Genomic DNA, 20,845 nt, shown 5'->3' with positions numbered 1-20,845 from the left:
TGCTGGGGGATTTGAGTGTAGACAAGTGCTTACAGCTGAAAAGGGCAGAGAGAGGGGAGGGAGCCGGGGGCACGCTCTGAAACCAGACCCCCCTCCCGCCCGAAACGCAGCTCCTTCCTCTGCTTTAGGAAACGGATCCCTCCTGCGATTTCCTTTCAAAGGTGACTTGTAACCTCTTCATTAGGGTCGGCTTTGGCAGCGCCCGATGGTGCAGCTGGCAGGGCCGGGGCCGCGCGGGGCGGGAGCGCGCTCGCCGTGCCAGGGCCGGGCAGCACTCGCGGCTGCTCCGCTCGCAGCGGCACCGGCGCCCCGGCCATGCGCTGATGGGTACCATGGACTTTAAGACAGATGCCAGTGCAGTCACCATCAATCTGCTGCTTATTGTGCGCCCCGAGGAGGCGGCGAGCAAGGAGAAAGGGCAGCGAGAGGGGCAGACGGAAGGCGGCCGAGGCGCAGGTAACATCGCGCCTGCGGCGGGCGAGGGAGGGCAGGGCAGGGCTGCGCACGGAGAGCAGAAGCAGCAGCTCTGGAGCAGGATTTGGTCTTTCTTCTGCTCTTTGCACGCATGATGCCAAACTCCAAAACGCCAACTTTTTTGCAGAAGCCCAGCTCGTCTTTGCTGGTGCAGCAGAGCCTGGAGCTGCAGCCTGTCCGGGTGGGGACACACGGGGACACCGACCCAGGGCTGCGTTTGCACCTTGCTGCGCCCTGCCCCAGCGCCGAGGTGCCCCACGGGCTCTCTGTGTGCAAAGGGAGCGGTGGGAGGGCTCGGCAGTTTGCAGCACTCACTGCCCTGGAGTGCAGGAGCAGAAGTGTTTTGCTCGCAGCGTGCCCGGGCTTTGTCTCCCAGGCTCACTGTCCTGAGCCATTTATAGCTCCAGTTTGGGACAGTGTCCCTGGCCCAACTCCCTGTCCTGCAGAGGGTCTTCCAAAAAGCTGCAGCTGTGCTCTGCAATTGCAATGGGAGCCTCCCTGCAGAAGTGAAGGGAGGAGAACAAATATTCCTGCTCTAAAACCTGGGGGAGAAGCTGAATTTTCAGACAAGCAGTCCCAGCCTAACAGCCATAGGCAGAGCTATCACAAAGTTGTGTCCATGCTCCATCAAGCACAGCATTCAGCACCTGCTCAAATCAGAGCAAATCCCACCAAAGCAGCTTAGGCCTGGACTATTGCACTTTCTGCCCCCTGGTATTTCGTACTTTAGTGACAAGAACTGCAAACCAAGGCTGCAGAGGAGACAGAAGGTGGATCCTGATGACACCTGGCACCAGCTGGGGTTGCATGGAAGGGTTTGGGGTGCTTGGCCTTCAGGCAGCACCAACACTCCCGTCCAGGATGACCCTTTCCAATCTCCCATTTCTATCTTACAGGTTCCAAGGGTGATGGCAATGGAAACAGCAGATCACAGGCACCTCAGGGCACAGGCCTGAACGGTAGGTCACCCTCTCCCTCTGTGAGAAACCAGCCCCAGCACACAAGCCAAGGCTCCAAGCTGTGCCTCTCCAGCAGAAATGTGCTTCACACAGCCCATCCCTCTCAGTGCTTTCAGGGGAGGCACAGGGAGGCCTGGCAAGCATCCCCTCCCTGCCTGCTCCCCGTGCCCCATGGACAGCATGCAGGGGTGGCACTGCCGAGCCCCCACACCTCCATCCCTCTGCAGGGGGATGTTCTCCTGCCACAGAGCTCAGTCAGATTACAAGTGCACAGAGCTCTTACATTTCACAGCCAGCTGATGGCAGGGGAAATTCAGTGCCCCCAATTGCTCAGGTTGCAGCTAGAGCTTCCAGAGACTTCCCCAGTACTCACACAGCTTCAAGGAGGGTCTGGGGGATGCAAAGAACCTTTTCAACCTTCTTTCCACCAGTCCTTTCTTCATCTCTCCCCTCAGAGACCGAGCACAAGGCAGGTGGGATTACTGACCAGGAAAGATGTGGATTCTAGTTCTCAATGTTCCACTGCCAATTCCCAGGGTTCTGCTCTAAAATAGATGAGGAGAAACACCTGAGGAGGTGACCCCAGAACTATGGAGCAGCTCCCAGGGAAGAGACTCAGATCATCCCTCTTGTTTGCCTGGCAGTCTAAGCCTGCCATGGCATAGCAGAGAAAGGCAAGGGCAAAGGTAGAGCAAGGCACAGGTAATTCTCATGGTACCAGACAGAGGATTTCAGTTACACCAAGGAGGAACTTTGCCTCCACAGGTCAAGCAAAAGCCATGGCTGCTCCCAGCAGGATGCCTGGCAGGAGCCCTGATCCAAGTCCCTCTGTAATCAGTGGTGGCTGGAGGCTGCACACCGTCTGGGAGCAAACAATATTTCATGGCAAGGCACTACTTTGGGGCTTTCTTACAAAGCAGATAACAAAAGCCTCCACTCCAGGAAGCAGATAAATATCCTGCTTTCTCTCCCTCTGTCATGCTCAAGAGGTTCTGCAATCAGAGCTGCAGAGTCAGCTTCCTCTACGAGGGAGTAAGAGGCTGGTATTGATCATTTCCCACCCTGAATTGCTGGCAGGAGTATTTAGCATGCACATGGGAATCCTTCCCTTTCAGGTCTACCTTCAGCAGAGTTTCAGCCCCTGGGAGGGGGGAATTCAGGTTCCAGAGGAGCAGGCAGAGCTTTGGCTCCTCTGGCACCCCAAGGGTTAATGAATTGCCCTTTCACCAGCCATGTCAGTGTCCCTATGAGGCCTCTGACACCTCTGCTGCTGCCACAATATTTGCAAGCTTATATAATGCCAGCCCCACTGAGTCAAAGAGGCTGTGGCCCCTCTCCCCTTGCTCTGGGGACTGGTCCTTGTCATGGCCCCATGGCACAAATGGCCTCAGACAAGCTGAGAGATCCAGGCTGCCCCCTGGCTCCTGGTGGGATGGGGATCCCAGGGCACTTTGAAAAAGGGTGAGAGATCCTGGAGGGAGGGCTCTGTGTCCCCTGGCATTGTTCCCTCCCCGGGGCACAGCCTTTGCTGCCTCCCCCTGTGTGAGCCCTGGGCACACCAAGGGCTGCCCACACCTCGCTCTGCCCCAGCACTGCAGCTCCAACACAGCCAGGCTCTCCCAGCAGGGAGAGGGGAGGATGAGCTGCTGACAGCCACACCAAGTTCCCACTTTTCCGCCAAGCCCCCAGCACTGTCCTTGTGTCCCACCCACCTCTCCAAACTGCCCTGGTCCAGCCTGCTGCCCTGAGCTGGGCTGGAGCATCCCTCCCTCTGCTGGAGATCAGGAACCAGTACCAGGAGCTGTTGAGCTTCCTGAGTGTTCCTACCTAACTGCTGAGCAGGGCAGATTTAACCCCATCCTTGCTGGCTGTTTGTCTCTCTCTGAGGCACTGAGCTGTTCCCCTTTGTGCCCCCACAGATCCCTGTGAGCAGACACCACCCATCACTGCAGGCCCTGACAAAGGTAAGTGAGGAGACAAGAGGCAGAGCAGGGCTCCACTGAGCTCCCAACAAGCTTCTTCTGCAATAAAATAACCTCAGAATGTCCCAAAAGAGAGAAAATATCCCACTCTGGGACAGCTGCCCCTCAAAGCACTTGCTGGCCACAAACCACAAGGAGAGCAGCAAGTGCTTCTCTGAGCTTGGAGCAAACTGCTCTAGTGGCAGGGAGTTGGAGCAAGAGGATCTTTAAGGTCCCTTCCAACCCAAACCATTCTATGATTCTTTATGAAGGATATCTCAATCAGGAATAATTAAATAAAAGATCATAAAAGCACCAGCAACCATTTCGTACCACCAGTTTTTAAATCAATGTTGAAAAATTCCTGTGGAATTATATTTTTCATTTGTTAAATGTCTTTTAAACTCATCAGCAGAAGGCATTTATCACCAGTAAGTTTGTTTCTTGAAAATAAAGATTTTTAATTTATGGGGGGAAACTTAGTAAGTGAAAGCTGGGGACAAAAACCCACAAAAAAGCAAAATAAAAATAATTTTGAGCAATAAAAAGAACCTGAAAATATGAAAAATTTAAGGAAATCAAAGCATTTGCATAAAGCCTTCTCTTTGAGAAACAACTTCATTTTATCTTTGAATTAACTGACAGAATAGACCAGCCAGCTCTGTTCTGACACCCTGATATCTGCAACCACCCTAGAACTGGAGTCAAAGTCTAAGATTTAGATTTTTACAGCTGATACAGTTTTTCTTGCTTTCTGGTTTTGGGCCTTAAAGGACACCAAATCTGTCTGCATAATCACAGGAGAAACTTCACTTTTCTAAAGGTAAAGCCGGCAGAAAAACTTATTCTTTGATGAACATGCAGATTCCCACCTAATTAGCCAGTTCCAAGAGCTGCCTTTAAGAGAAAAGCCCAAATGTCATCAGGTGTGGCAGGCATGGCTGGATGGCAGCCCCGAGGTGCTTCAACATCTTGACCTTCAGTCTCCTGAGTAACTCCTGCCTGATCCAAAAGAGAAGCCCAGGAGCACATGGAGCTCCTCCAGGGAACCTCAAGAGCTGCAAACCCTTCTGAAATACCTGCCAAAAAATGCAGCCTCTGTCAAAAAGTTCAGGTGGTTTTTGTAAGAGATTCCCCCACTCTTTTTCTGGTATTTGCCTCTCCGAAACTTTAAAGACCAGAGCCCAGGTTTCCAGGGGAGGTTTTTCTGGAGCATCAGAGCATGCCTGGACCACAGCTGCCTCCTCCAGGATGCTGCCTCTTACAGGCAATGGCCTTTGCCAGACATTTTAGTATCACAAGTCCAACCATTTTCATCACTTCAAGCCTTTCTCTGTTTAATTCCAAGAAAAATCAATGCAAGGCATTGATTCTCTGCTTGCTGTAGCTCCATCAAGAGCTCTTTATTATGGTGATAAACCCTGGCTATCACCAGAGCTAATGCTTTGTCTAAAGTTAAGATCTGCCTCGACAGGCACTCCTGCCCTCTCCTCCATACCTGTGGCATTCCCATTCTCTGAAAAAATCCCTTCTCCCAGGATTTTTCTCCTGGGAAGCTGAGAAGCCTCAGAGAAAAGGAAAACAATTCTTATCTCATTTGTTTCTCCTGTGTTTTGCTCATGTGGAATGTGTTTAGAGATTGTTTCATTGGATTCTGCTGTGAGTTGTTTTCACTCATTGGCCAATCAGGGCCAAGCTGTGTCAGGACTCTGGAGAGAGTCACCAGTTTTCATTATTATCTTTTTAGCATACTGTAAGTATCCTTTCTGTATTCTTTAGTATAGTTAGCATGGTATTTTTTAATAGTATTATAAAATAATAAATTAGCCTTCTGAGAACATGGAATCAGATGCATCATTCCTGCCTTTGGCAGGGCATTCCCAGCAAATACAATACATATCCTGGTTAGTTCTCCCTCTTTAGAGGGTTTATCACTGTTTCTTGCAGGAACCCAAGTGACAGTAGAGATTCACCATGAGGACACCACCCCCCAGCTCATCAAGAGACTCTCCTTGGGAAAAGGTACAGCCCAGATTTGAACCCTGGCAAAGGCTCAGCCCTTCCTCCCTTCCCTGGAGCCAGGGAGCTCCAGGGGATGCTGCAGCCTGGGCAGGGCTGAGGGGATCCCACTAACCCTGCCTGGCTTGTTGCAGGTTCCCAGAGGCTGAGAGGACACGACAACAAAGGTGAGGCTCTGCTCTATCCAGCTCTGCCCTATCAAGTGTCTCCAAGCTCTTCCTCTCTGGGAAGCTGCTCCCAGGAGGACACAGGCTCACCCCTGCCATGGGGAGGCTGCTAAAGGGCACCTGCTGCTGGACCCTGCCCATGAGTGGGGCTTGAGGACCAAAATCCTTCTGCTCTTGGGCAGTGGGTGTCTCCTCCTCCTCTGGCTCTGGGATAAGGCAGGTGGTGACACTCCAGGGTCCCTCAGCAATGCCCCAGCTGCTGCAGAGCTCCCACTGGGGTTATCCAACAGCTCTGGAGCCCAGCACTCCCTTCTTCCACGCCTGGAGAGGTTTGGCCATGGTGGGCTGGGGTTTGATGTCCCCAACCCTGGGGCTAGAACAGGAGATGCCTGCCTGCTGGGGAATGTGGGCTCTGCAGGAGCACACTCCATGGGGTGATCACATCCATGTCCAAACAGAGGGGAATGGGCTAAGAAGAGCCTCAGTTCCAGTTCTTACCACCCAATCCTGCTCCCCCACAATAATTTCTTTCTTTTCTGTGGGCAACAATCTCCTCCCTCTCCTTCTCTGCTTTGCAGGTTTCCAGAAGACTGAGGCCCCACGGCCACCAGGAGCAAAGGACCTCCATGGTAACCACCCATCAGCACCAGCAGGGCTCAGCTTCCCAAGCCCCTGATCTTGGGGTTGGCACAGGGAAGGGGCTTTGGGAACCCCACTTGTGTAGGGCTCAGCTTCCCAAGCCCCTGATCTTGGGGCTGGCACAGGGAAGAGGCTTTGGGAACACCACAAATGCCCAAGCCCTGCCCAAGGGAAGGCAAACAGGCACAGGACTGTCAGATGTGGATCCCCCTCCTGCACAGAGCCTCTGCAGACAGAGCCTGGCAAAGACAAAACCTGATAACCACATTTTTATAAAAAGACCATCCCCTAACCAAAAAGACAAGAAGTAATTTTCAGAGCTGTGGAGAGTGGGCACCTTTGTGTGTAAACCTGCTTCCTCTCTCTTTAGGTCACTGTTACACCTCTTTTCAAGAAAAATACAGATAAACAAACCATCCTGTTAAGAAATAGGTGCCTACATGCTGATTTTGGCAGACGGGAGCTTGCCCAGCACAGGGATCTGTCCATCCATTCCCCATGGCCCACTGATGGGAGACAGCAATGTCAGCTCATTCCAAGACTGTTAAAATCAGTTATCTGGTTAATTAGGGCAAGTTATTAACCCTTTGTTCACACTGAGTAGAACCAGGAGCTCAGAACCTGCCAAGATGTAGAGGGTAGGCACAGTGGGTTCAATCCAACTGCCCCCAGTGTTACATTCCTCATGTGCCTGAATTCCTGCAGAATTGTGGCCCTTGACCACACAAAACTCCTAGAGAAAGCCTTCTTTATTGAAGTTGGTTTTTTTTTAAGAAGTCATTTTCTAAGGCTTGCACAGCACAGATTTTCCCTGATACTTGTGCATTGTTCTCCTGCCCCTCCATGCAATATCCCAGGATTTTCCATGCTGTTAAGCAGTGCCAAAGTTGCAGGGGCAGCTCATGCTCAAATCCCAGCAGTCTAGACAGGATGGCTCCTGCTTTCCATGCAGCTGGCAGGGCCCTCCTGCGGGTGCCCTCGTGTCCTCTGCTCCCTAAGAGCCTGCTGATGGATGTGTCCATGGGCCAAGGCAGGAGCTCTGTCCCCTTGTTCCACCATACTGCCAGGAAAAACACTCCCTCCCTTCCCAAAACAATGACAACTCGTTTCTTCCCAGCATATCCATGGGACAAATCCTCTTTGAAATCCATGCCAGTAGATCTGCAGCAATTAGAGAAGCTGGATGCCTACGCATTAAAAGTAAGTCTTGCTTTTGCCTCTGTCCTCCTCCCAGCTCCCCTGCAGCAACATTCCACAAACCTGGCTCCCAGCACCAGCTTAGGCTGAGCTGTGGGGCAATGGCATTAGAATCTCCCAAACAAGTGAAAAACCTTTTCCCTTTGAACGTTAGCAAAGAAATCCCACTCTGGGAACTATAACCCAAAATACCTGGACCTACAGCACTGTAGCTGTATTTTTAAGGAAGCTGAAGGCAGAGCAGCCTCACTGGCTTCAGAAGAACAAGAGATGGGGAGGACAGGAGATCTACCACAGGGTAGATTTCCACCATGACCTTGCAATGCTTGCTCCCCACACACAGGTGAACGTCACAAACAGTGTGGAGGAACTGGTGAAAGCCCTGCTGAAGCAAGCCAGGACTGACCTGGAGAAGGTTCGAGCCATATGGATGTGGATTTGCCATCACATAGGTAGGCTGAGGTCCCCAACTGAGGATAAGACTGTCACTGTCACCCCTGTCCCACTGCCATAGCATTTTACTCAGTACTTGTGGGTTATTTCCATGTGGGGAGTAGAATGAAGGTTTTCTGGAGGTTTTTGTCCAGAAATGCATCCAGAGGGTCTCTCAGCACCTCTGTTTCCAGTCTCTTTCCTCACACTGCCAGGCTCCACCAGGTTTGTGTGCCCATGATTAACCTGTAACTCCATCTGAGGTGTGACCAGACAAGTCCCTACCATCCAAGAGCCATCCAAAAGCCAGGCTGCCCAACACCAGGGGCCTGCTTGTCACCTTCAGAGCCACCCCACACCACCAGAGCTCAGTTTTGAGGGGGTGAACAGGGAGCAGGTGATGATCCAGATTTCAGAAGGAACCTGGTCTAGTGGAAGGTGTCCCTGCCCATGGCAGGCAGTTTGGAATGAGATGATCTTTAAGGTCCCTTCCCACTCAGACCATTCAAAGTTTGATCTCCATCCCTGTGCCAAGTCCCCACAGCCCCATACAGCCCCTCCAGCACAGTCTGATGCTGGTGCCTTTGCTCTGGGAGGGTCCCAGTGTCACACAGGTACCACCAGGAACTATCCAGCTGCCTTGCCCAGCTCCACGTCCCACACTGGCACCTGTATGATTGCAGTTCCTGCACCTTTTCAGCCCTCCAGAGAGCTGCACCCTCTCAGGCTCCCCTGCCCTTTCCTACTCACTCCAAAGTGTGAGTTACACAATAACCAGGAGATGGGAGGAGGAGGAGGGAGCACTTGTAGCCTCTCCCATCTGGCACATCAAAAGGGGCTTCTTGCCACCCCAGTGCTTTGATGGGGGAAAACTGGATATGCAACATGATGGCATTTTGCATAACATAAGCAAAAATGTTTATTTCCCATAAAGTCTTGGGGGCAGAGAGGCAGAGCTGTCCTTTCCCTCACCTCCTACACATCCTGATGGGGCACTGCTGCAGTGCAGGCCAAGTGATGAAGGGGAAAGGAGCAGTTTGGGCAGCACTGGCCTCATCTCATACCCACTGAGATCAGCAGCTGCAGGGTTAGCATGGTTAGGTCAGTCCCAAACTGCTTTAGTCTTGCCCTGAAATATGGAGAGTGCTGAAGCCAGGCTTTGACTCCCCCAGCACTGGTTATTCTCTTTCCACTGTTAACCCATTTCTGCCCACACTACCTGGGCCAGGCCTGGTTGGAGCCAGTCCATACTCCTCAACATTCAGGGGATGTCTCTGGCCCTGACAGCTATGCTGGGATCTCCTCACAAGATCTTTTACACCACCTTGGCCCTGGTTCTCATTCCTTCCTGTGAGACTGACCCCTATTTACACACACAGAAAAGAACAGACTTGGAAATTTAAATCTGCTAGCAAAAATGCAATGTACCTATCCTGAAATTGCACTGATGACAAACTCCTTCCTTGGATGGATTTTAAGTGAAAACACTGCTCTCTGGGCATCTCTTCCCACTCTGTTCAATTCCTGCCTGTGATGGGCTGCTATGCACATGCAGCATCAGCATGTGCATAGCAGCCCATGGAGAAAACTAAAGAGAGCAATTATTTCAGCTGTCATTTGCAGCACAAATAGAAAGCCCAATGGAGCCAACACCCCTCCAAGTGCCCTGGAGCTTTGCTGGTGGTCAGTGAGCAGGCAGGGTGGAGCAGGCAGGGTGGAGCTGCCAGCCTTTCCCAGTGCCTGGAGCAGCACTGAGGGGACATTGGCCGAGCCCCTGGGATGAGTGACAAGCATGGCAGCATTTAATCAAAGCACACACACAGCCTGCTGCTGCTTTTCTTCCTCTGCCCCAGCACTCAGGGCAGGGGGAACCAGCTGATGCAGCATTCCTGAGAGCTTTGTCAGAAAAATACATCTGTATTTTAAGGAGGAGGTTATGGACAGGGCCAAGGTTGTTGGTATTGAATTAACCTCCCCAGACCAGCTCTGCAAGCTCTGTCTGAAGGAGTCCTGCTGTTGAGTACTCATTCCAGCAAATCAAGATTTCCTGAGCTTCCAGGTGTTGATATGACCAGACTGGACAGGGCTTGGAACAACCTGGTCTAATGGAAGTTGTCCCTGCCCCTGGCAGGAGATTGGAATGAGATTGGTTTTAGTGCCCCTTCCAACACATTCTATAATTCTGTGACTCGCAACAAATCAAATGTTTGTCAACAAGCTGCTTTTCAAGTATTTTTAATATAAATTGCTTGTAAAGAGTGCAAAATCTCAGCAGTTTCTTTTGAGGTAACACAAATCTGTCTCCTCCAAATGCAGCATGCTCTGGTTTATACTGGGAACTCTTCAGACTGTAGATCCTCCACTTGAGGACACCCATTGTGTCCCACTTGGATTCAAGTGCTGACTCCCAGCCCAAGCTTAGAGCAAAGGCTGATGAGGGACAGAGCTGGCCCTCTGCCCAGCAGTGTCCAGGCCACCCTCCCCAGCACAGCCACTGCCTGTTCCCCTCTGCTCACAGAGATGAAAAGCAACCTGAGCATTGCTCCTGCTGCCCATCAGCCCCTTGCCTCAGGCTGCTGGATGAACTCTTGTCTGTGTTCCTTCCCCCAGAATACGACGTCGTGGGCTACCACAACAAAAGCCAGCTGTCCAGCAAACCCAGAGACGTGCTTCAGATGGGCAAGAGCATTTGTGAGGGCTATGCTGAGCTCTTTGAACATATGTGCAGGTAAATGAAGTTCAGAAACATTCAATGCCAGGCAGAGTTAACATTCCCTGTCATCTCCATGCCTATCCCATCTCCCTTTGCATTGGCTGATGTGACTTTAAGCAGGACGTGGAACTTTAGCTTTCCAACCATGCTGTGGAAAAACATCAAGTCCTAGAAAGGTCAATTTTGCTCTCTCCTCCACTCCCTCCACCCCCCTCCCCAGCATAATTTACTTGGTGCCATCTGCTGAGCTTCGCATTGCATTAACATAATGGCAGATGAAAACATGGAGATAATTTGATTAGAAGAAGTAGGATTTTCCTTGGGGTATCTGGATGTGAAGGTTAAAAGCATTGCAAGACTTGAACAAGGAGTGCTGTCTCCAACATGGTCCCTTGCAAGAGGCAGGCAGAGTCCCAGGAGGATCATTGCCTAAACCCTCTGGAATGCCCTGTCCCCTCCAGGAGCACCCCAGGGACACTGCCTTGCACTTTCCACTCTGTTCTGTGCCCAATCTCAAGGTGCAGCACTATGGAGGCCAACCCTGCAATTCCCATTTTGTGCCTACCACTGGCATTTAATGACTAAATTCCTTTCTTCCCCCAACAAAATCTCCTGGACTTCACTGGGGCTGAGTCACCTAAACTTCCCACAGAGCAGGGCTTTGCAGTCACAAAGCCATTTTAAGAGGCAGCACTTTCCTTGGCAGGGAGACAGGGATGCAGCCCCAACCCCTAAGGAAAGGAGAACCCCCAAAATCCACAGCAAGGAAAGCAGTGAAGGTGCTTGGAGGTTTGGGGATCAGCCTTAGGCAGAAGAGCTGCCCAAAAGGAGAAAACTGGACTTGACAACTCAGGGAGAGGAGATTGGAAGGGACTTCCTAAAGTAATCCTTAGAGGGAGGACTTGCAAGGTAGCCCTCCCAGGAAGGGGCTGCCAGTCTCTTGGAAAAATCCAGACTAGTTATTAACAGCACATGTAAGTAACAATTGGTTTTCCACATTATCTAAAGGGATTTGAGAAAGTTTTTACCATGGAACAGGCAAAATCTACAGGGAAAAGGAGACATAAAAAAAAAAAAAAAAACCCAAAAAACAGCATACTGTGCCAGATGCTGAAGTGGTGAATTCTTCCAGCCAACAACATATCCCACAATATATATTTGGTCCATTCCAACCCAAACCATTCTATGACATTGGATCTTGTTTTCTAAAGAGTAAAGAAATAGGATGGTAGAGTATGCATTTATAGCTACAACCTATGGAACAGTTATTAGCAGTTGGAAGGGGGGAATTTGCATCTGTTCATTAAAAAGCATATGCTTGGTTCATTAAAAGCATTAATCTTTCCAAGGATATCTCTGACTATTTAAAGGCTCTGTTGATTTACTCTCGATTCCTCAGTTCCAGGCTGATTAGTCACTATGTGATTCAGGAAACCTCCAGTCATCAGGACTATTATATTGTCAAATATTAGCAAAATGTTTAGCTCCTGTCGTGAAAAACTGTACTTAAAGACAGCACCCCTTTCTTGCACAGAGATCCCCTCATCGCTTCTCCCCGTGCTCTGCTGCTCTTACACTGAGTCTAAGCAGAAAGGCAGGAGGCAAAGAGCACTCATCTTACAGAAAAGCTTTTCAGAGCCAGGTTTTGGGGGGGAAAAGGTGTTTTAACCTGCCTTTTTTTCCTAGCTCCTGTAAGGGAACTTGAACAAACAAACCAATTTGCCAGTCACCCCAAAAGTCCTGCTGAAGGCAACGGCTGACATTGATTGAGTCCTACTTGTCCCAGTGCCAGAGGGAACAATTCCTGTTGCACACACAACACTGTCACCTCTGAGCACAGCTTTGGCAGCCACACTTCCTCCCATTAGCTGAGACTCCTGTCACAGAGGCAAGGTGGGCACGGTGAGTGGGAAGCTGGCCATAAGGCATCACTTCCCAAACATCAGGTGTGATAGCAAGGAATGCAAACACAGGCTCCTGACCAATGTTTCAGCAGCACTTATCAAGAACTGACTTCTCAGCTGACAGGCAGACTCGAGGAGTCTGGCTAAGTGAGGCACTGCAAATTCATGAATCCAATTTAGGGCAAACCTCACAGCCTGGAATTAGGGAGACACTCGCTCACCAGGGTTAGTGATGAAGGCACAACAATTATTTTCCCAGGAGAGATTTCAGCAGCTCTGGGAGCAAAGCTGGCTTCACTGCCTACAGGGGATCTGATCACTCAGCTAGCTGCTCCTTCTTCCCAACCAGTCTGTAAATATCCCAGATTTCACATCCTCTTGCTTCTCCCATTTCCTGCTTTAGGCAGTAGCTTTCCCTCTTTTCAGGCACAGAGGCGTACACCTACCTACCACAAGCATAAACCATTCTGTTCCCTTCTGGAGAAGCCAGATTTGCTCCTTTTTTAGATGAAATTATCAAAGTCAACCGAAAATCAAAAGGAAAAAGATGCCATTGAATTCCAGTGACACCTGTAGTAAGAGCCAGACTATTTCCTACGGTTTTTGAGGCAGAAAAGCAATTCTGTGTTTAATCTCTTTGCTGCACCAAGCAAATGTTGCCAACTGTTCCTTAATTCAGTTCTTCCAGTCCATTTTGTATCTAGGTCATCTTCAGCCTCACACTGCCACTTCAACCAGTCCTGGAGATCTTCCCAATCTTCTCTCTGCCTGCTTAATTTATCTCTGTGAAGTCACTGACATGAGAGACATGAGCACCCTTTTCACCAATACAGAATTGCTCCTTTACAGGATGTTTTAGCTTGGATTTTTGTCTGCCCATTACTAGAGAGACCAGTTTAAATGCTCTGGTCTTTATTTTGAGAGCTTTGAGCACATCCAAGCATGAACTCTTCTTGCTGCTTTGCCAACCTTCACTGTAATTGAGAGCACCCTGAGAGCAGAACTTGTCCCTTAATGTTCCCTCTGAATATCCCAGCTAACAAGAATGTCTAGAGAAGCCTGGAAGGATTAGATCCAATCCCCATGAAATTAGTGGGAATTTGGTACTTAGCTCCTTGAAACTCCTAGGATCAAATCTTCTCTAAAGCTCCCAAGGCCAGCTCCTGGTCTCAGTTACATCATGCAAATCCAAGCTCTCACCAGTCTTGTCAGTGGAGTTGTTCCAGATTTACTGCCCAGCTCCATGTCAGAACTTCACTCAGAGGTGCCTGCAGGCTGGCAAGGGCTTTCCAGAGCACCTGCAGCACCAGGTTTCTCCATGGCATTCCTTCCATGGCCTGGCCTGTTTGTTCTGGATACTCATGGAAGAGGCAGTGCCTGCCATCACTGCCCCATCCTCTCCTTTGCTGAGGGGCCCACCTCCCCTGGAAACCAGCATCCTCTCCCTAGGAAAAGCAGCCCTCCCTTCAAGCTCCACTGCACTGCCAGTCACCAGCCAGTATCTGTTACCAGGCCTCAACTTCTTAACAGCCATGCTAATTATCTTCCCCATAAATACCACTTTTCTCCTGAGCTAAACCCACATTATGCAGACAATCTCACTCTGGAAGCCTGCACACTTTATTACTTAAGGTAGTTGTTCCATTTAACACACTTCTCGATGAAGAAGAAAAATGTCAATGCTGTCCTACACAAAAGACAACGCTCCAAGTGAAGCAATTTTAGATTAATGGTGAAATAAGATGCCAGTGTTAGAATCCATCAGCAGAGAGCTTATTAACACAATGCTTATTTAAATCTTATTTACACATCCACGCAGGTATTCATCATGCTTTTAGAAAGAGACTCTTTAATCATTTCTACCCTGGGCAGGCACAAGCTCATTCTGTCAGGAAACTAAATCAGCATCCACAATCCCGTGAGGTCTGAGATTCCTGAGCTGGTGTCAAACACCAGGCCCACTGTCAGGGGGAGAGAACAGCCTGTGCTTTTAATTTATAATTACATGGGCTAATTGTGGACAGCAGCAAAGGGATTCCACTGAGTAACAAGATAGAGAGCAATTAAGCACACTTTATCTTGTCATCCTCTAACAGTGCTGAATGGATGGTGCATCAGGCAAAAAGACAGGGAATATGCAAAACTGGGAGAGAAAAGGCCCTTCCTCCACAGGATGCTCTCTGCATCTCTGTGCAAAGACTACAAAAACAAACAGCCCCACCCAACACCTCAGGCATCATCACCTTTTCTCCTTCCCCATAAGTACCTGACAGGTTTAACACAGAACTCTCCTGCTGCAGCTTATCATCTCCTTCCAGTCTTGCAGGGATTCAGTGCAAGAAGCTCTCAGGACATGCCAAGGGACACGGGTACAAGACAGGGCAGACCTTCACAGGGGACTCTGACCATGCCTGGAACGCTGTCTACCTTGAGGGAAGGTGGCATTTACTGGACAGCACCTGGGGGAGCGGCTCTGTGGATGATTCCTTCACCAAGTTCACCTACAGGTAAAGGCCCTCCTCTATCTGAGTACACAAACCCTCCACAAAGGCAGAAGGAAGGCCCATTTGGGGCCACAGGAAGACCCAAAGCTGTCACAGCAGATGTCACAGTACCTGCCACAGTCAAAAGGGCCACAATACAGAATGCAACCACACAATTTCAGAAAGCTTTAAGCATTCCCCCATACACAGTAACGCCTTACCTCACCAGAAGGCTTCGGGCATCTGCCCATGAACAGTACCATCATGGCACTTCAGAAGGCTGCAAGAGTCTGCTCCTCTTGTTCTTGAGCCCAACCTTTTATCCCCTCCTGTTGATGCCCTGCACCTGTGTGCCCTCTGTTCCCTTTGGTGGTTGCTCAGTGCCCCTGGGCACTCCATGGCTCGTTGCTGTCAGTGCTGCTCACCTGCTGCTCACAGCTGTAGCCCATTAGGGAAAATGCTTGGCCACACCCCCACTCCCAATTACCACAAACTCAAACTTGTGCCTACACAAAGCCATGAGCAAGGTACCCAGGCCATCTGTACAAGGCATGGAGAACAGAGAGGGCAGCAAGTCACAAACTGCTAGAAGCCAGCTGGGTTTGCTTGTCACATCTTCAATAGTCTGTGGCACTCGAGTCACAGCTTTTGTGAATTGATTGCACTCAACACCCAGTGACTCCCTCTTTTTCCAGGAGCCTGTGGGTGCAAGGGAATAGTGCAAATACCCAGGGTTTATCCTAAAGCCCAGCATTTGCCCTGGAAACAGAAGACCAAAGCTCAGGTTTCTTCTCTGCCTGGGGAATTTCAAACCCACGGATCTCAGTTTATCAGCAGCTCAAACCACTCCAACATCCTCCTGCTGAAACCACCACCACTGCGCGGGGGAAGAATTCCCTGTTTGTAATTACTCATTTTCCCTAATTTCTCCTTTCTCCCAGGTACAATGAGTTTTACTTTCTGACTCACCCGGCCCTGTTCATTAACAATCACTTCCCAGATAACAGTAACTGGCAGCTCCTTAAGCCCACGCTGACGCTGAAGGAGTTTGAGAACAACATGCTGCACAACAGCAACTTCTACACGCTGGGGCTGCTGGCCGCGCGCCCGGACACCCCGATCATCCGAACAGGTAACGGAGAGGCCATGGAGCATCTGCCCTCATGTGCATCTGCCCACACCCAACACACACCACTGTGCACCTCTACAGGCAATACCGAGCCAGTCCAGCAGCTCTTTTAACATAAAATCCCTCAGGTGCCACAACTGAACAAGGTGCACATTTAAACCTCCCTCCCTTGGATTTTTCAAGAGCCACAGGAGTTTAACTGGATGGCTAATTTGTGAATGCTAAAAACAGAGTTAAAACTTATGGACATCAACATTTTAGGACGTAATGAAGACTTCAAGCTGTTTGGGAACAGGCTCACAGGGAGGTAGATTAATCTCATATCTACATACAGGAGAGTTCCTGCAATTTGAAGCTCCTGGGAGCAGCTACTGGGCTGGTAATCAGATCTAATCACCTCTAATTCAGCCCTTCATGATCACAGAATTCCATAATGGTTTGAGTTGGAAGGAACCTTAAAGCTAATTTCATCCCAATCCCCCACCATGGACAGGGACACCTTCTACTAGACCAGGTTGCCCCAAACCCCATCCAATCTGGCCTGATGGTACTTTTATTTATATTTCACACAGGCTTTCATATTCTAGCAGACCACAGCTCCATGTCAGAGTGTATCAGAACAGGATAAATGCACATCTCTCAAACAAAGGCCACTCTCATTCTTTCTGAGGGACACTGGTCTGTGCAGACAGATGACAAGCTGTGACCTGCCAGTTGCAGCTCTTGGTTTTACTTCTAGAGAAACTTACTGGGCCAGGTTAACCTTCCCAGACCAGGGGGTACATTAGGGTTAAAAACTGTACTGGCACTCCTATGCAGCCTCTTTTCTTTTGTATTCCCCAGTAAATGGAAAAGCCTCTGTGTCCGTGGACTGCCGTTCTGGCACGTTATTTATGTTTAAGCTGAAGGGAATGGATGAACACGGTTTGATGACTTTGAAAAAACACGGAATGGAGCTGGAAATCTACCCACAGAAGACAGGGAGCCACAAGCTGGAGATCTTTGCCAAGCCCTCCAAGGCTGAGGCTGCGGATGACGTCTACAAGTGCGTGCTGGAGTACGTGGTGGAGTGTGAGTCTGTGGACAAGGCCATGCGCTTCCCCAAGGAGCTGCACCAGCCCGTGGGGCCCAGCTGGTTCTCCGAGCGCCAGGGCTTCCTGCGGCCGTCCCACAGCCAGCCCATCCTGCACACCAACGACGGGCGCTGCTCCCTCACCTTCACCCTGAGCAAGGACATCAGCGTGCTGACCTCGCTGCACGCCGACGGCAGCAGCAGCCTCAGCGAGGACATGGGCAGGCGGCACGTGCTGCAGATCCACCGCAGGAACCAGATCGAGCTCAAGGTCCATCTCCCGCACGCAGGCAACTTCGTGCTCAAAATCTACTCCAAGAAGAAGTCGGACCCTGGTAATTATGATTACATCTTCAACTACCTCATCAGGTGCCTGAACACGGAGGTGAAGTGGCCAGCCTTCCCCCAGAGCTACAGCAAGTGGCTGCAAGACTACGAGATCCTGGAGCCGCTCTCAGGGCTGCTGCCGGCCAACCGCAATGTGCAGTTCAAACTCAAAATGCACGGCATCGCCAAGGTGCTGGTCCAGGCTGAGAACACCTACCCCCTCAGCCAGAACAAGGGCTGCTGGGAGGGAACCTGCAACACCTCGGGGTGCAGAGAGGTCTTTGTGATGGTGCACGAGAACGCCAACCACAGCTTCTACTCGCAAGTCCTCAAATACGAAGTTGAGACCCAGTAACACCCACTCCTTGTTCTTTCACTCACCTGCATGAACCGACCTCCCCAACATGCCCCAAACCAGCACAGCTTTAGGAGATTGCTCATTCTCTCAACTAAATCTGTTCTTTCAACAAATGCAGGACAACACTTGCAGGCTTTTGCCAGACTGCAAGCTCAAAGATGGTCAAGGAAGCAGAAAATCCTGTTAAAAAAAGGAGCAGCAGCGGAAGACATGAAATAAAACCATCACCTACATTTCAGTAACACTGTCCAGACAAATATTTAGAAGAAAACAACTGACTGTCTGCAGGGCATTCTGTGCCAGCACGGATTGCTGGTTTCCAAGTTACGGACCATAAGAAAAGTCTTACGAGGGCTACTCCAAGAATTCACCTAGTTGTGGGGCAGGATGAAGAATGTGTACCCTGGTTTTGAGCAGCAACATTGGACATGAGGAACTTCAGGATATTTAAACCAACTTTCATTATAACTGTAGTCAAGTTGCAAAATACATCCAAGGACAGAGAAGAGTTAGGAAGAAGATACAACATGAAGTTTCCTTGGGCACTTCACTGTCTTACAGATTTCAGTAATACTGGAAAAATACTTTTTACACTGACTCTTAAGTACAATAAACAAAATAATTTTTACCTTTTTATATTAGAGTATTGTAGAGACTTTTTCTGCTGTAATTATATCCAAAGCATATAGATGTTTCCATAAGGAAAATTACAGTAAAAATGAGAATAAAGTTCTCAGAAATCACTCCTTCCTCCAACCTGTCTATGCAATACTGCAGCTATAAACTGATGGGGTCACATGGGACAGCAGGCTGAGTGACATTATTATCATGTAAGAAATCATTTGGTGCTGTACTCTTGGAAAACGCCTCCATGCACAAGGCACAGAGGGGCTTCTACTGAATCCCACCACAACTGCACATCCTGAGATGGAGCAACATTTTCATAACTGATTCAGATGCCTGTGAGCGTTAGCATGACCCAAGAGGTATTATGTTTGAGCTTGTATTGAAAATAAACCTGTTATGTTTTTGCACTCTGTTTCATTGACCAAACAATATGAATTCTCTTCCTAAAGCTGCTGTATTTTCCATGCAAAAGAGGTGGGTTATTCCTACATTCCCTCCTTAGTGACTGGATGGCAGGAATTACTCACAGGGCTGCCCACCCTACATTACTCCCTTGACCCCAGCATCCAGGGTTGAGTTTCCACCTGAGCAGGTTAAGTACCTGCAGCCAGATTCCAGGATCAGCACTCTCTGTGAGGATGCAGGCTGCTGCAGACTGGAGCTGCAGGCATAAACACCACATGTAAGCTAACAGGGCTTACTCCAGGGTAAGCTGGGAGCACAGCAAAGCTTCAGAGTCTTTTTGTACTTGGTGACAAGAGGCTCCATATGCAACATAAAAGTAGATTTTTTAAGTCCTCCCCTAAACAGCTCAGTGTCTTTGCCCTCAAAAACTGGTGGCAGCAGCTCCTCCCTGCAGGAACGCTCACAAGCCGTGGAGCCCAGCAGGCTCCCACTCCCTGGGCATCAGCACAGACTGAGCAGCACAGATGCAAGGCAGATCTTTTGTTTGCCTAAGGACCTTGAAGGCTAAAGCAAGTATTGTCTGTCAGCACAGACAGTCCTGGTTTATTTTGGTGCCTGGCAGAAGGGTTCTTTTTTCTCAGATCCCACTTTTCAGATCAAGGAGGATACACTGCAGTAGCTTTCATTTCACAGGTCAAGCTGATCCAGTAAAGTACATCACTTCTTACAATGGCAGGATAAGGAAGCATCCCAAAGAGTTTAGTGACTAAAGAAAACAACTTCTTCCACCAAACAGGGTCAAGGATACCAAAGTGCAGACACTGTTCATGGAACCACACATCTGATGTTCACAAACAGGCAGAAGCACACAAACAGACACTTTGGTAAAGCCTCTCTGCAGATGACATCGCTATGACCACGGTCCCTGCTCCTTGTCTCAAAGACTCACTTCCACAAGCCCTCTCTCTAAGCTTTATTTGTGTCTCCAGATGGCAGGGGGAACAAAAACTGACCCCAAGAGAGCAGAGAGGACAGTTTATTGCCCCCTACTTAGCACAACCTCGGGGAGTATTCCCTGTTCCTGCAAAACCCAGGCACCTGCAATTCCACACATCTACAGAGTCCCAGATTCTTTAACCCCTCAAAGTAAAGAGTGACCCCCAAGCACTGTCACACCCACAGCAGAACATCTGTAACACTCTAAAGACAGATGAAGCCTGCACATCCCACTCTACAGATGTACAAAAGGAAGTGCTGCAAATACAGTTCCACACTTTTGTCTCAATCAGAAAACAAACATTGGCTCTGCCCTGCAAGTGTGCAAGAAATTCTTTAGTGCTATTGAAGGCCTAAGTTCAAAGACACAAACCCCCTCTCCAGCTTCATTAATTATAAAGTTTCCTGGGTCAGGTGATTATTCCAAGGGAGATTTGACACTGCAAAGGCAGAGAATGCCTGAGAAACCCTGCAGCCCCAGATAAAAGCACCTCAGAAGTCTGCACTTGCTGTGACATCTCCCTCCAGAATAAACACAGCTCCTTCTCCTCCTCCTCATAAAAAATGCACATTCTTCAGTGCAGCCAAGGTTCCAACACCAGGAGAACAGTTCTGGAACAGACTTCTCAGTTCTCTCAGGGCATCTGCAATGAGAGAAAGGGGAAAGACAAAGCACACACACACACCAACACAGGGAAGTAATTCAGCAGTTCCCCTGCTGCAGATGCTACTTTAGATTACATTAGTTCAAATTTTTAGATGAATGAAGCTGATGAATGAATTCTCCCTGAATTAAGCTGCTTATTACAGGTATTAGAAATTGATAAAACTGTAGGATTATAGCTGCTAATTATACAAATGGATCATCTTCAGTCTTGCTCTTCCCTTCTGCCAACATGAACTGCCAAATATCTCTGAAGGAATATGGAAGAGCACATCAGAAACTAGGGAAAATGTCTCCCTAACTGCTGAAAACACCAACA

General features: G+C 49.4%; 1 protein-coding gene across 1 annotated transcript; it reads left to right on the top strand.

The window, feature by feature from the left end:
• Positions 1-323: 323 nt before the first annotated feature.
• Positions 324-17,831, top strand: KY (kyphoscoliosis peptidase). The gene is given in 12 exon segments (XM_058031332.1): positions 324-456; positions 1,371-1,437; positions 3,321-3,397; positions 5,342-5,416; positions 5,548-5,580; positions 6,159-6,209; positions 7,337-7,419; positions 7,760-7,868; positions 10,459-10,576; positions 14,784-14,972; positions 15,890-16,080; positions 16,921-17,831. Coding segments are annotated over 12 exon segments (2,037 nt in total).
• The last annotated feature ends 3,014 nt before the right edge of the window (positions 17,832-20,845 follow it).

This window comes from Melospiza georgiana, chromosome 10 (genome assembly GCF_028018845.1).
Source record: "Melospiza georgiana isolate bMelGeo1 chromosome 10, bMelGeo1.pri, whole genome shotgun sequence".
In the NCBI taxonomy this organism is placed as follows: domain Eukaryota; kingdom Metazoa; phylum Chordata; class Aves; order Passeriformes; family Passerellidae; genus Melospiza; species Melospiza georgiana.
This window is presented reverse-complemented; position numbering and strand designations above follow the sequence as displayed.